The sequence below is a fragment of the Coturnix japonica genome, chromosome 2 (genome assembly GCF_054131305.1).
Source record: "Coturnix japonica strain WE chromosome 2, WE-NBRP24, whole genome shotgun sequence".
NCBI classification, from domain to species: Eukaryota; Metazoa; Chordata; class Aves; order Galliformes; family Phasianidae; genus Coturnix; species Coturnix japonica.
In genome coordinates this window covers 41898607-41913454 of record NC_140664.1, presented here as the reverse complement: position 1 = coordinate 41913454, position 14848 = coordinate 41898607, and the positions used below count along the sequence as shown (strand labels likewise).

General features: G+C 36.3%; 1 protein-coding gene across 3 annotated transcripts; it reads left to right on the top strand.

Moving 5' to 3' along the window:
* The first annotated feature begins 1102 nt into the window (after window positions 1–1102).
* IMPACT (impact RWD domain protein) lies at window positions 1103–14152 on the top strand. Of its 3 annotated transcripts, none has more exons than XM_015855437.3 (11): window positions 1103–1154; window positions 1275–1403; window positions 2193–2245; window positions 2800–2862; window positions 5573–5658; window positions 6668–6796; window positions 7396–7490; window positions 9451–9524; window positions 10720–10810; window positions 13528–13662; window positions 13943–14152. In XM_015855437.3, the coding sequence occupies exons 1-11, from the start codon at window positions 1119–1121 to the stop codon at window positions 14012–14014; spliced, it is 963 nt and encodes a 320-aa protein (XP_015710923.1). In that variant the 5' UTR covers window positions 1103–1118; the 3' UTR covers window positions 14015–14152. The 3 variants fall into 3 exon arrangements, with proteins under 3 accessions (XP_015710923.1, XP_085395707.1, XP_085395709.1); XM_085539581.1 differs by having other exon boundaries at window positions 6626–6796; XM_085539583.1 differs by lacking the exon at window positions 6668–6796.
* The last annotated feature ends 696 nt before the right edge of the window (window positions 14153–14848 follow it).

The following is a 14848-nucleotide window of genomic DNA, read 5'->3' as shown; positions in this document are numbered from 1 at the left end:
ACTTCATGCTGAAAGGTTCTAATGAACAGAAGTCTTTGCTTTTTACTCCTAATTAGCATTTACTGCGTACTGTCAAACTCTATGCAGTTAACCTCATATCGCTTATGCACCATACTGGTTTATTTTATCAATATAATGCTTATAAACTTTGGAAAATGAAGTTAAAAGTCTCGACCATCAAAGATAATTTCCAAGGAATTAATCTCAACTGAGCAGAAGTTACGTGCATAGAGAGAATGACGATGTTCAATTAGTTCCTTTTCATTTACAATAACTGAAGCACGTGGATATTTACCTCCCCCATCTGGACAGATTTGGTAGTAGAAAGTAAACGGTAAAAAAAGATGTTTTGGTAGTCTTGTTATTTCTTTCCTTTCAAAATCGCTGATAGCATTTCAATGCATTGCGCTTAGATAACATCCTTCTTAATTAAGAGTTACGTGTAAATACTGCTTCCTTATCTACATGAGCATTAGTTACAATTGGTTTAAGTCTTTTGTTCCCTAGGATTAGATTCTGGTTTCAGACAGGCATCAATAATGATCCAGTGTATTTTCTTGTCCTGACAAGAGAGAACAAGGAATTTACATTCCCTGCAGTAATCTGGGACAATATCTGACCTTCGGGGTCTTCCCTTGCTTAAGTGATTTGATTTGAGCTTAAAGTGTATTTGCTTGCCACCCCAAAAGCAGAATCGATGGACCAAAGGTGAGATTTGGTAACTATTTTGAATATCAAAGTTCACGCGTGAACAACATTAGTAGGAGACACTCCTCACTAATAAGAACAGCGAGGGTCAGCAGTGGGATATCTATAATGGTACCCCAAATGTAAAAGTGAAGGATGGGACACTCAGATGGAGCTATCCTTGTGTCTGAAGCTCCGTTTGATCAGAGGACAGCTCTGTTTTACAGAATACAGCGTTTATCCCTAGGAAGGACAGATCACAAGAAGGGGAAGATAACTCCTGCTGTAAGAATTGGGCGGTGCAAACAGTTCGGCCGGAACCGGTACCAGGGCAATGACAGCGCACAGCCACGCTGACAGATAGGCAGCCAGCGGCCGGCAGGGAGAGTGCGCAGTGGGATTGCCCTCCCTTTCCGTCCTTTTCAGCTCTGATGGCGGCGAGCAACCCGGAGGTGGCTCAGCAGCAGGTGAGAGGCTGGAGGGGGATGAGAGTTGTAGAGTCCTCAGTTCTTATGGTTGTCTATTGCACTGATTTTGTCGTGTTTGTTAATAAACTTAACGATTTTTACACGCTGCTTTTTCTCTAGATTGACGAAATCGAAGCCCTCTCGTCCATATACGGTGAAGATTGGTGTGTTGTTGATGAAGATGAGAAAATCTATTGCATTAAGATCGGTGACTGTCTGGATCAACCAAAGTGGACCCTCTGCCTGCAGGTGCGGTGCTGCTGGGCAGTTTGATGCAGTGTGCTGTGGGGCTTGGGCTGGCAAAACCTTGTGTCTGAGTGAAATCCTTTAAAGTAGTATCCGCTCATGTGGGTTAAGAAGTTTTTTACTTGGAATCTATAATACACTTTTCACTGGTGATTCTCAGAGCTGGGAGGATTGGCCAATGTATCTGAAGGCTGTGATGCTACTCAACAAGATCTGGACAGACTGGAGAGTTGGGCAGGGAGGACCCCTATGAATTTTAACAAGAGCAATGAGTAGAAATATAGAAAAGCATGCAGCAGAAATGCTTTACAGTAAAGGTGATGGTGCACTGGAACAGGTTGCTCAGAGAGGTTGTGGAGTCTCCTTCTATAGGGATATTCAGGACCCATTTGGGCACCTCCCTATGCAACCTATTGAAGGGTATGTGCTTTAGCAGGGGGGTTGGACTCGGTGATTTCTTGAGAATCTTCCATTCCCTGCAGTTCCGTTGTTCTGTGATTCCTATGGCAATACAACTTGCTTATGATGTTTGCAGTATTTATGCATCCCAATTCCACACCCACGGAACCATATTTCAGTGTTTTTCTTTAAAATCTCACTTTAGACATACTGTTTTTTACATTGACTTTGTTAGGACACCCAAGTGAATCTGTAGCTGCTTCTAGATTTACTTTTCCAAAGTACAGAAACAACATTCACATCAATCTAACTGAATAGCTCAATGTTGGAATCCATCAGTAAAGCTCAGCTAGCTGAATAATGTAATGAATATTCAACCTGGATTTCTTTCAGGTGATTTTGCCTTCAGGATACCCAGCTTCAGAGCCACCTATTTATCAATTGAAGTAAGTGAAGTTTCTTGCTGATAATTGCTTTCCTTCAATTATTTATTTACACAGTTACCATTGCTGATTGTTTGAAGTGTAAGTTGAAGTTTAGTTAAGATGGCTTTTTTACTTAAAATATCCTGATCATAGCAATAATATTATATTTTCTCCTCCAAATCTGCCTCATGAAGATAGTTCGATCTCTCAGAGCTCTAATTCTTACAGTATTGTTCTGTCAAGGCAGCAATTAGCCTGTGGATATAGAGTAGTTGATGCTTGATGTCTTGGAAAGAGATGTCTTACTTGTGTGTACCACTCTTGTATTGATCTTTCTTTCAGGTGTGCTTTTCGCCTGAGTATTCATTCTGATTGGGATGGAACCAGAGCATGTGCCACTTGATGTCTCTTTTTCCTTCCCTACTCTCCTCTAGTCATCTGATATATAATAGGATATTAGGAGCCTGTCAGCCTGACTTCTGATTTGAGGGTAGAGGGGTCTGGCCTGGGGGGCTGGAATCCAAGTATGGGCACCATTTTCATTGCTCTTTTATATTTTTATTATTTTATTCTAGTGCTCCTTGGCTTCGGGGACAAGATTATACTGAACTAGCAAATAGCTTGGAAGAAATATATATGTAAGTTACAGTCTGTGGAAGATTGTAAAAAGTGATGATGTATTTTCAGTCTCATGTGCTTTTAGGTACCTGCTTAACTATTGAGTGTAGTCGTTGATACAGCAGCCATCAGACATTCAATGCTATGAATTGACTAAACATTTATAAGAATGAATTGTTTTAAACTCTGGCAATTTCTTTTATATTGTTTAGACCTGGTGCTCTTTAAGAATGGGCGTCTTAATTTTGGCTCCTAATTTGTGACCCTTTAGAATCTCAGGATACTTTCAGAATTGAGGTGTCGGTAGGTTTTGAAGTAAGTGCAATTAGCGGAGTCTTTTAACTAGAATCTGTAACATAGCAAACCACGTTATCACAGTGAATAGCGAGCTGAACTCTTGATGCATGAGAATAAGCATAACATTAAGAAATACTCAAATTATATTCTAAAATTGCTGTGAAATTGGAATATTAAATGAAGTAACTTCATGTGGTTTATTTAATACATTCAGATCTATGTATGATATGAACTAAATGAAAATATGTCATAAGGAGGCACGACTGTGCCCAAGATAATAAAACCTGAGTGTCTTGCTTGAGAAATGTGTTTTAATGTCATAAAATAAGAAAGACACTTGGCTTTTTTATTTGTTTGGTTTGTTTTTGTTTCATTTTTATCTCATTACCAACTTATTTCAGGTATGTGGGTTTCTTATAATTTAATCAAGCAAAACTGAGTCAGGATTTGAAGTTCAAAGTTCTCAAGTGGAGGAAAAAGAACAGTGTCCTTGATTCTGTCTGTTTTCTTTGGAGTCTCCACCAGAGGCAGAGCTGCTGTATGTCCTTCCTACTGTCCTGAGCATTCAGGGTGTCTAGAGCATCTTGCCATTGCAGGGGGGAATAGCATGGTTGTTAAGCACCCTTTCTTAGCAAGGAGCCCTGGATGATCTGCTGTTTTTGTTTGTTCAGCAGGAAATGGATGTGTTTGTACTTCAGACTGTATGTGTCATTTTTAGAGTGTGTTTTAAAACCCTTCTGGGGTTGTTACTGATGTACGCAGTGTTTGTGATATCCTTTTATCTATCCACTGTCTAAATAGTTGCCAGATAAACTTAATTACTCTGGATCATTTACAGTGTGTGGCTTACCTAGTTTTGAATCCCTAGTGTTCTAAATTGCTTTGTTTTGCAAACAGTATGAACTGCACTGTTGGTGACTCTCTATGTCTTCTTAAGGAGAGAAAAGCAGATAGCAATGGGTCATAAATCTGTTTTGGTAGGCTCAAAGTTCTTAAAACTTGAAAATATAGGAAACATTTAAATTTATTTTATTTTTTCATATGCTCTTCTGGTAAGATTTAATTTATCTTTTTTTCCAGTAACAAAGCTTTGTTTCATGATTTAGATGAAAGTGCCAAGATAAATAGCTGTCTATAAAAGTAACCTTTGGGTCTAAGTGTAATAGACAGAAACTGAAATTGGGTTATAGCTATAGAAATTGCTGGTTACTCATATCCAACGGAAGAATCTTATTCATTGTGTAATCTTTCATTCCATCGTTAAAACAAATATAGTTCTTCATGTATTATTAAAAGAATGCTTCTATCTGTTAGCAGCAGAAAATCAGTTTTCACTCATTCTGGAGTCTGTCAAAGTTTTGGGGACAGCTGCAAGTTCACAAATTCCTCATTTTTGCTTGAGACATTTTCTTAAACTATATATATTTGGCTGAATTTCTAATTTCATTTGGCAGTAGTGCTGCATACACTATGTAAAATAAGTGTTTTAAAATACAATTTTGTTACTGGTGTGTATTTATATGTTGCCCCAGACGGTGGCAGTAAAAGTAAAATTATTAACAGAGAAGCTGTGGGTTGGCTAAAGTTCTATATTTTTCAGTTCCGGTTTTGAGACTAACACGCATAAATCGTAAACATGTTAAAATATAATTTGGAAAGTTAATTTTCAGGGCACTATTTTAAATATAATTTGAGATGTTTCAGTCCTGCTGTACATTAAGGCAGTGTTTCTTAACTTGTGCGTGTCGAAGCATTTATCCCATCCTCTTCCATTAGCAGAATACATGTCTGTGCCAGCTCAGGGCTCTTAAGCTTAATGCTTACATCTCCTTCCTCTCCTATAGGATTTATCATCACTGAATTGTAGCATGTTGGTCTACTGCTCCGCTGTGTCAGCTACCACTGACCTACTGTCACAGCCCTGCAGGATTAGCCCCTGCTGTGTATATACTGAGAGCATGATGGGGGAGAAAAGGGTAGGCTGATCTAAGAATCGTGTATCTCAGGTATAAAGGGGAAGAGTCGGTGCGGGCAGTGTGGCTGAAGGAGCTCATCACAGGCGGTACAGAACTTTCTGAAAACCAATCCAGCACATGCTCAAAAACTAGGTGAACTGGCTTAATATTTTATTTGAAACTGCTAAGGGCTGTCCAATTTACTCACAGTTGTTTTCACTTTATAGACCAGAAATTTTCTGTCAGTTGTCTGTTTTCTTCCAGTACTGTTGCTTTTAATGATGAAAAAAGTGCAATAGGGTATGTAATGATGCTGATAGTCATTGAGTTTCCACAAGCCTAAGCTCCTTATTGCACTAAACTGTAATGTTCTCTTACTGCAGGCCTGAAATCTGCATATTATTTAATGTAGGTACTTTCTAAGTGAAATCTGAAAGGGAAAAAAAATTACTTATTGACTCTGAGTTTTAACTTCCAGACAGAACCTTGGTGAAAGTATTCTTTATTTATGGGTGGAGAAGATACGAGAAGTTCTGGTGGAAAAGGCACAGTCATCAAATTCAGGTACTTCAGGAAATACATGGATTTTTCAGTTTACTTCTTGTTCAGCTGCAAAGTAAGATTTAATTGCTAGTTAAAGATTTATTCCCAGTTTTCACTGGGAATTTTTTCAGTTTTGACTGATCTGGGTAAGAGAACACAGTCTCTGGTTTGACTTGTATTACCATGATAGCTTCCCTTTCTTAAAGTGCATAGAAGATAAAAAGGAAGGGGGTGGTTGCAATGAAATAAAGTACTCAGTTTTATTATACTGCAATTAAAAGTTGCTTCATGACTGAAGTTGTAGTAATTTTTCTGCTGTTACTCTTAACAGCAATGGATGTTGTGTTGAGAGTCATGGTTTGGTTGGAGCTATTGGTAATAGGTGAATGGTTGGACTGGATGATCTTTTAGGTCTTTTCCAACCTTGGTGATTCTATGATTCTATGAATGAGGCTTTTATAAATTCACAGCTGTTCTTCCCATAAATTATGTTCCTTTTCTTTTTTTTTCCTCCACACTGAAAAGCTAAACTGCCATGAAATATATGAGCGACATGTCTGCGTGCACTTGTGGCAGAAGGAAATAGAAATATTTTTAATGTAGTGGATGTTAGCTCATTCCCATGAATAATGAAGGACAGAAAAGGAGGGGAGGGGGAAAAAAAGGTTCCTGTATTTAGATTAAAGTAATGGAATCATTATAAATACTGAATGCAAATAGTAAGCATTGTAGTTATTTTCTTCTTAGAAGTGGTGTTAATTAGTATTAAAACAGAAGAAATTACGCATAGACTCCATGGAATGAGTTATTTTGTTCCTAATTTTAAATGTGATTTTAGTAAATCATGGGCAAAGCATTTCTTCTTGTTGATGGAATTAGTATTATTATTCTGCATTTCATCATTTTTTTTCTTATTAGCAAGCAGATTTCAACTGAACAGCTATTTAATAGAAAAAGAATTTGAAAATTTGTATTGCTTATCTCTTAGAAAAGTATACAGTAGGTCTGCTTACTACTGACGCTTTTATAGAACCAGATATTAAGAAAACCACTGAAGAAGTTGATGAAGACAATGGGGATGATTTTGTCCTGGACTATCAGGCTGTTCAGGAAGATCCAGTAGAAATTTTAAATTATATCACATCTGAAAGTCAAGAAGGTAAAGGTGTTTTCTTTTGTTAATTGCAATGAAATAATTCAGGGAAGAGTGACCTTTAAGTTTCAGTTTTTCTACTCAGCTTTTGAATAAAATTAACATCATAAAAAATCATAATTAATAATAATAATGATTGCAAATAACCCTTTATGTTTCTGGTGGTTCTGCTTGTCATCACTTTGAACATAGCTTTAACCAATCTTTTTTTTTTTTAAAGTTTAGATACTCCTTAGGTATGTAGCCAAATATGTTGTTTCAGTGACAGTAGCAGGACAAGGGGAAATGGTTTTAAGTTAAAAGAGGGAAGATTTAGGGTGGATGTTAGAGGGACGTTCTTCACTAGGAGAGTAGTTAGGCCCTGGAACAGGCTGCCCAGGGAGGTTGTGGATGCCCCATCCTTGGAGGTGTTCAAGACCAGATTGGACAGGGCCCTGGGCAACCTGATCTAGTAAATGTGTATGTTTGGTGGCCCTGCCAGGCAGGGGGGTTGGAACTACATGATCCTTGAGGTCCCTTCCAACCCGGGTCATTCTGTGATTCTGTGTGATCTGTGATTCTGTGCCATTAAAGAAAATGAACCCTTCCTTATTTGTGATCCGTAGATGAAGAACTGCCAGTGATACATCACGGAAACCCACTCACAGATCGAAGGAGTACTTTCCAGGCACATCTGGCTCCTGTGGTGACACCCAGACAAGTTAGTAGAGATCACTCTTTTTTTTTGTCTGTACTTTGAGCTTGACCAAATGTTACTGAAATACTTGCAGTTAGTTGAATACCTCTTTCTTTATGTGTCACTATCATCTGAGTAGTCATCTGTCTTTGCCTTCCATTACTGGCTGAATAACTCCTAAGTATCAACTGCAGTGCATCCTGGTAGTTTCCAGTTTTATATTGGAGGTAGGTAGGTGTTGCTATCCCTTATTCTGTACTATGTAAGAACACTGAAATGTGACTTTTAAACTAATTTCAGTCACTTTGTACATCCCTTTGCATCTGTTAACATCTGTCTCCTTTGATCCCTGTTCAGTGTGGAAATTACTGATGTAATCATCTTTTCTTGTCATTAACTAAGAGTTAAACCTTGTGGGTGTTTTCCTCAGTTCTCCCTTTTGTTTCAAGATTTTTTGGTAGCAGATCTTGTCGAATGCTTTTTGCAGTTCCAGGTGGGTTAGATCAACTAGCAGCTAGGAAGCACATGCTCAGCAACTCTGAACTTAATCTTGACAGATTAACAGATTTTTAATAGTGTAATTCCCTATATGAAGGCAGTAATTTATTAAGCTGAGCTGATGTTGTGGGGTAGTTTTTTTTGTACATACTGTACATTCATTTAGGTTTTTGTGCTACAGCTGTATATTCTTTAAATGATACTTCTGCACTGTATCTGCTTGTAGTACGCGTTTCTAGTAGTCTTCAGCTTCTTGAGTTTGAAGAGATATTATTATGACTTCTATTTTTATATGTCCAAAAATGTTTCTGTGCCTTTCATATCCATCTTGTCATCTGTCTTATTTTTCTGTCTGAATACATCACAATTTTTGGACAAGCCTTCAACTTTTTTGAACCGTTCTCTTACTGCTTCCAAAGTGAAAGTAATTTTGTACTTGAGGTTTAATGTGGGATAGCTCAATTTTAAAAAATACTTAATGCATTACCATTTTCACTAGAGTATCACTGTAATTTAGAGGCTTTATTAGCTGTTTTCAGTCTTTATGAAATGTGAGATTTTATGAGCTATTTTGCTTTGGACAGGAAAGAAATTGGAATCATTGATTTAATGCCCTTTTTTAATTGCATGTTTTAAGACTTCTTTTGAAAGTCCACCTATACTTAGAATATGCATAGTAGTGCAATTTCCTGAGTGTCAAATCCAGCTTGTTTCAGAGTCTTGCTGTACTGTGTAAAATGATTGGTCTGCAGACTGCAGAGTAGCTTTACTGTGGCATGGGTTCCTTTTTCTGAAAGAAAGTTGAAAGAGGTGAGGAATGGGATGAACATTGTACCTATACTGAAAGCTTCTTTATCAACTGAAGTGACTGTTGTGTACCGATAATGCTTTATCTTCATGTTTGTATGTTGCTGTGATGGTCTTTGATATTTTAAGACAGGACTGATTGCATTGTAAATTCCTTTATTGAAAATTTTAGTAATGGAGCTTTGCTTCTAATGCAACTGTCAGTAGTGAAGGCCAGAATAACACTGTAGATAGTTAAATAAATATGATAACATATGGGGAAATGTTGATAGTGCTATTAGGTTTGGTATCATTGCTTTTCCTTTTCTGATGTATTTTGACATTTAAAACGTATGTGGTGCTTGAACATGGCATAGGGATTAAGGCCTAGGTGGAGCTAAGAACTGCTCTGTGGTTTAAAGATCTTATGTACCTTTTATGAGCAGATCCCTTGCTGACCTGCAGAGAATCCCTTAATTCATCAACTGTTTTTAGTATCTGAGAAATGTGATCTGGAACTGGCATGAGTGTATTGGCATGGTGGTGCTCCTTCTTGGGCTAGTACATTGAATGTTGAATTAATTTTATGTTAAAAATGTTGAAGTCTTTCTCTGTAGTAATGAAAAGATGCTTGTTTAACAATGATATGAGATGGTGAATGTGAAATCCCCCATTATAATCTTTTAATTTTGTTTTTAAGGTAAAGAGAGTTCTTGAAAAATTATATGAGAATAAGAAAATTGCAAGCGCCACCCACAACATATACGCATACAGGTGAGAGATCATGATTTTTATGCTATTCTTTGCCAGGTGAGTGCTGTGCATGAGAAAGGTATAACCCACCCAAGAAATTCCTTGCTAGTGAGTCATTATGGGGTTAAATTTTCTATGTGTGTCTTGACGATGTTAGGACTTATTTTGAACTTGAGAAAAAGAAAGCAGTTTATGTAATAAGAAAAAATGTAAAGATAGTGAAGCAGCACAGCACTAAGGATCCAGATAGTGATGCAGATTTTCTGAAGAAAGTAAGGAGAAATAAAAAGAGCCCCTTTCTACTGGAGGAAGCAGTAAGCTGAAAAGGCGTATGTTGAAAGTGATCCATTCATGTACTTCCTGGGATGATCCTAATGAAATATGAAATAAGAGCAAATGAATGCTTACTTCACCAGCACATCTACTTAAGTTAAAGGTTTCTGTAATGAGAACTACTGCTAATCTGACTCCTTTAAACCATCTAAACACTTCAGAATAGCAAAAGAAGTGTAGTTATTGCTTTGTGTTTTCTAGCCAGTGCGAGTAGCGTCTTTGTCATTGTGTCACATGTATTAAACTTAAGTACAAATATTATTAAATCAATTAGATGACAAAACAGAAAATCTGTGAGCATCTCTTCTGGAAATTTATACCTGGCTTTTGTATAAAGCAGCATGCAGCAAAGTCTCCTGGAGTGCCCTCAGGCATACTACCACGTTCTGTCACAGCTCTGCTTTAGAGGAAGGCTCAGTAAACAGAATTGTGAATTTGAAGCTGAGTTTCAGTAATAGTTTTGCTGGTTAAATATAGAGGTAACTAATTACTAATAGTATTTTTGTCAGGTTTCTTTTAACTTGTGTGTGCATACCATCCTTTGAACCTATATCTGATGTTGTTGGTTTAATCCAAGTAAAATTATTAGAATAAAAACCTAGGGATTCTTCTTTTGGGGAACTTTACACTAGTAATGAATATGGAGTTAACCTGAAGTAACTAAAATAATGTAAAATCTTCACAACATTTTTTATTTGTACAGATAATATTTGTGGTTTACCCTAAGCTTCATCCTGTTTTGATGTGAGAATCCGTAGTGAAGAAGCAAAATTGATGCTTCTGAAAGATTTCTGAGACTTCATTAATTGCTTACAATGTTAGTTGATTGATATTTTTGGAATTGGTTTTATGCTTATGCCTTTCTTTCTATATACTTTTAAAGAATATACTGTGAAGATAAACACACATTCCTGCAGGACTGTGAAGATGATGGGGAGACAGCAGCTGGTGGACGTCTTCTTCATCTTATGCAGGTTATGAGAAGTCAGAGATTAATTTCTGTAATCTTCATCAGGTTTCAAAAACCACTGCTGTGTGAATAAACCTACAGCAGATTTTTTTTGTAATTCTTGCTTTTCTATTAGCCCAGTAGGTGATTGCTTTCTCTGAAGCCAAAGAAAAATGCATAGACTGTTGTAGGCATGTAATGAGTTGAGTTTTCCAAATCTTGGATCATAAAAATAAATGTTTCATGGATGATGGTAATAGTTGGAATTGTTTAGAAGAGAAATATGTTTTGAATCCTCTATTTGGTGTAAGGTATAAAGAAAGTGAAGACTGGAACAAGGTGATTAGCAGGATGAACCATTGACCTTTGCACAACCTTTACTTCAGTTTCCGTGAATACTTGTAATGAGAAGACTGTTCCATCTGAACTTGCAGAGTAGGGCTTTGAATGAAAAAGTCAGTGGGAGTGGGGCAGTCAAGTAGTTCTGATTGTCTTATCCATTTCTTAGTGCTGTTTCCAGTTCTGGGTCTTTAGCCCTCAGATTCACATATGTTGTAGTTTTCAGGTGTGGAAATAAAGCCTTGGTAAAGTTACTGCTAAATGTGCACTGAATCTAGATTTTGATTCACTGACATGATCAACCCATTGTAAAGCCATAAGTAAAATATCCTAACTTTAGGAAACAGCTGGATACACCTTATGCCTCAAGTCTCTTAACCTTATCAGCACAGTAATTACTGTTTTGTATTTTGATTTTAGATTCAAATCACAATTAGAGCAAGGGGTTTTTTTACCTATCATTTGCTTACTTATATGTTTTGTTTGCTTAGTTTAGAACTTTTTGATGCTTTCTAAGTAACTCAACTCTGACTTGGAATACTTGCATATGTTACATAAATTAAGCTTACTTGATAAGCGTGAGTGTACAGCTGTAATATTAGCAGTATGAGGAAGCAACTTTGCAGTTACTGTTCCTCAATTTATCCTGAGCCCATCAACTCTTTCTCAGTATTTTAATGTATACATTTGAAATTTAGCAGACTTACAGCGTTTAAGTGCTTAGCAGTCCATACAAGTGCAGTTTAGAATGGCACTAAATTTTGCCTTTTAAATGTGAATGCATCTAAACTATATGGATCATATCTCTCTGTTAGTAGTACTCATTACTGGGAATATTTTTGCTTTGGAATTATACCTCGACAGGGATGAGGAAAGTGCAGTTTTCATTAATGGGAGAAGATTAAAGTAGTTTAAGGGCCAGTTTCTAGTTGCTTATGTAATTCTCTTAATTCTTCTGCTGTAAACACTTATGATATGGGCTTAAAAATAAGGTAGTATAATACAGTTATTGTTGCTGTAGTTATAGTTCTTCTTTTGCAGTAGAGATCTTATTTTGTTTTAGATAAACACTTTTGTCAAGGTAGCACTTTTCTGGTTACAAGAAAAAAACTTTTAGATTTATTATTCTTTTACACTTAAGGTTAAAGTATTTCCCAACTACGTTTGACATCCTGTTTACTATGAAAAGATGGTATAAAGTGACTCTGTGACTGATGAGTAAATGGGGAATAGAAAATGCCTGTCACAAAAACTGCCCTTCTTTTTATTTTAGTTCATTTTTTTACATTATCCTTTAAGTTTTAAAACAATGATAATATTTCTGTCTTCCCAAAGGTTAAATCTTCTGATAGGATTGTTGAGATTAGACATATAAATGCATATTTTTCCTCCTTAATGAAGATGAATGTTTATTTACCTGTTTTATAGATACATGGTTTTAAGGACTTTTCCTCATATTCCACTTCACCAAAGCACTTTCTGTCTTGCAGACCACAACATTTTGCTCTGCAATAAGCAAATAAAGCCATGATTGTTCTGTCTGTCCATCTGTGTGTATTAGTGAAATAGTGCACAGCTCTTGTAACTGAAGACCTCTGATAGATTTAGATGCCTTAGTCAGAGGGAACAAATTCAGTCTACTAACTAATGATGATTATCACTAGATGTTTCCATGCCATAACATAGTTCTTACATTTTAGCAAGACTGTCAGACACTGTTACTAGTTTGTGCTGCTGCTGGATTTAGGTGTTGTAACAAATAAAGATGCTGAGGTCTTCCATGCTTCATGCCTTTAGTTTCAGTAAAAGGAATTTTTGCTTCTGCATAGGTCTGTTCTTCGTTTTGTTATTGATGGTCTTAAAAATGAAGCTTATTCAGTTCCTTTTGATACTAATTGCTAATAAAATTGTGTCACATGAACTTTACATATGCATTTTCGGTTTCAGAAAGCAACTGTAAGGTATGCTGATTCAAACCCTGAAAATTCAGAGATTATCTGAATTATCTACCTGTTGTTGCTAAGTCCTTTGTATGAAAACAGTAGGAGAGAATTCAACAGAACTGTAGAATATATCACAACTTGGTGGTGACTCACAAGGATCCCTGAATTGGCATTTTAGATACCCAGATGAACCATGCCTTATGTACCTGTTCTCTGGCTGTTATTAATATTAAACATCTTCACTGGATTCACCTTTTCACTTTGAATTTAGTTTTCAGTAGAAATTTGGTCAGTGAAACTTACTGAATTGTCTTGTTACCTTCTGATGACTTCTGTGCAATGTGTGATACAGACCTGGTGCTGATTTCTTAATAACAAGTAGACTTTTTCTGTAGTTAAGGAAGACATCAGCAATAAAACTAGTTTAATTTTTAAAAAATCACTTTTTTTTTTTTAACAGATTCTGAATGTCCAGAATGTGTTAGTTGTGGTATCCCGCTGGTATGGAGGTATTCTGTTAGGACCGGATCGTTTTAAACATATCAACAACTGTGCAAGAAATATACTTGTGGAATACAACTACGTACATTCAGCGGTAAGTTTTTGCCACTTAAAATGGAGGCATTTATATTTTTATACTGTATATTTTTGTTATTGTAGTTATGTCTCTTAAGTTTAACACTGCTAAAGGCAGAAGTTTCTAAATAGCAAGAGAAGCAGGCAGAATGATGAAACTAAAGGATTTAAAAAGTTCAGAACTGTAGTGAGTATTAGTGAACTACAAATGTTTCATACTTAAAATAATTCTTGTATAGAATAGACTTTGAATATAAGAATGTTATTTTAAATCTTGATATGCTTGTTCTTCATTTCAGGAAGAATCATCCAAACCAGCAGGAAAGAGCAAAAAGATCAGGAAGGACAACAAGAAGAGGACAGAACACTAATTTACTAATTTATTTTTGAAAATGATGAAAGATTATTTTGCACATATTTATAGAAAGGAAACATGGACACTAATGCCTTATCAAACACCAAGTTTTGTATTCGAAAGAGAATTTAGTAAAGCTATATCTATTTTTTCATCTTGTTCTGTGATTTCTTATGCTGTTCTGTAGTAGAACTTAGATACAACCTTTTTATATTCTTGTACCATTTCCTCCCCTCAGTGATGGCTTACTGATTGAAAGTGCAGATTGTTTACTCATTTGTCATGGTTTTGAGTTCAAACTCAAATATCTGTCTTGTGTTAGGTCTTGAATTCACTAGTTTGTTGTGTTGACAGTGAGACTGAAGTTATTCAAAGGCCAAGGTTACTTGGGAAGTTTTAAATTTTCAATATCTAATAGTAAAAATGGTGGCCAGTGCTATATGGTATTGGTCCTGCTTATGGAGTTCTCATGCTAGTTAGCACCTGCCTGATGACACAAGGAAGGAATATGAGTGATGAAATATGGTGAAATTTCTTCAGAATTTCTTTGCAGGTTTTACTCTGAGTAGCAGACTCCCGGAGCATGTTGACAGCTTGAAGACTGAGTGTTGTGTAACTAAAAGAACCAGTGATTTCAACAAAGAAGATGGGGATTTTGAAATCAGACTGCTACAGCTAGTTGTAAACACTAGTAAATGTTCTGAAATGAGTTCTGTAGATTGGGAGTGTGGGGGATTAAAAAAAAGTGGTTGGGTTTTCCTCTCATTAACTTCCAGACTTTTCTCTAGAGCATAATAGAGCTGACTTTTTGTCAGCTAATTTTCATATTGCAATTTAGCTTTTATTAATT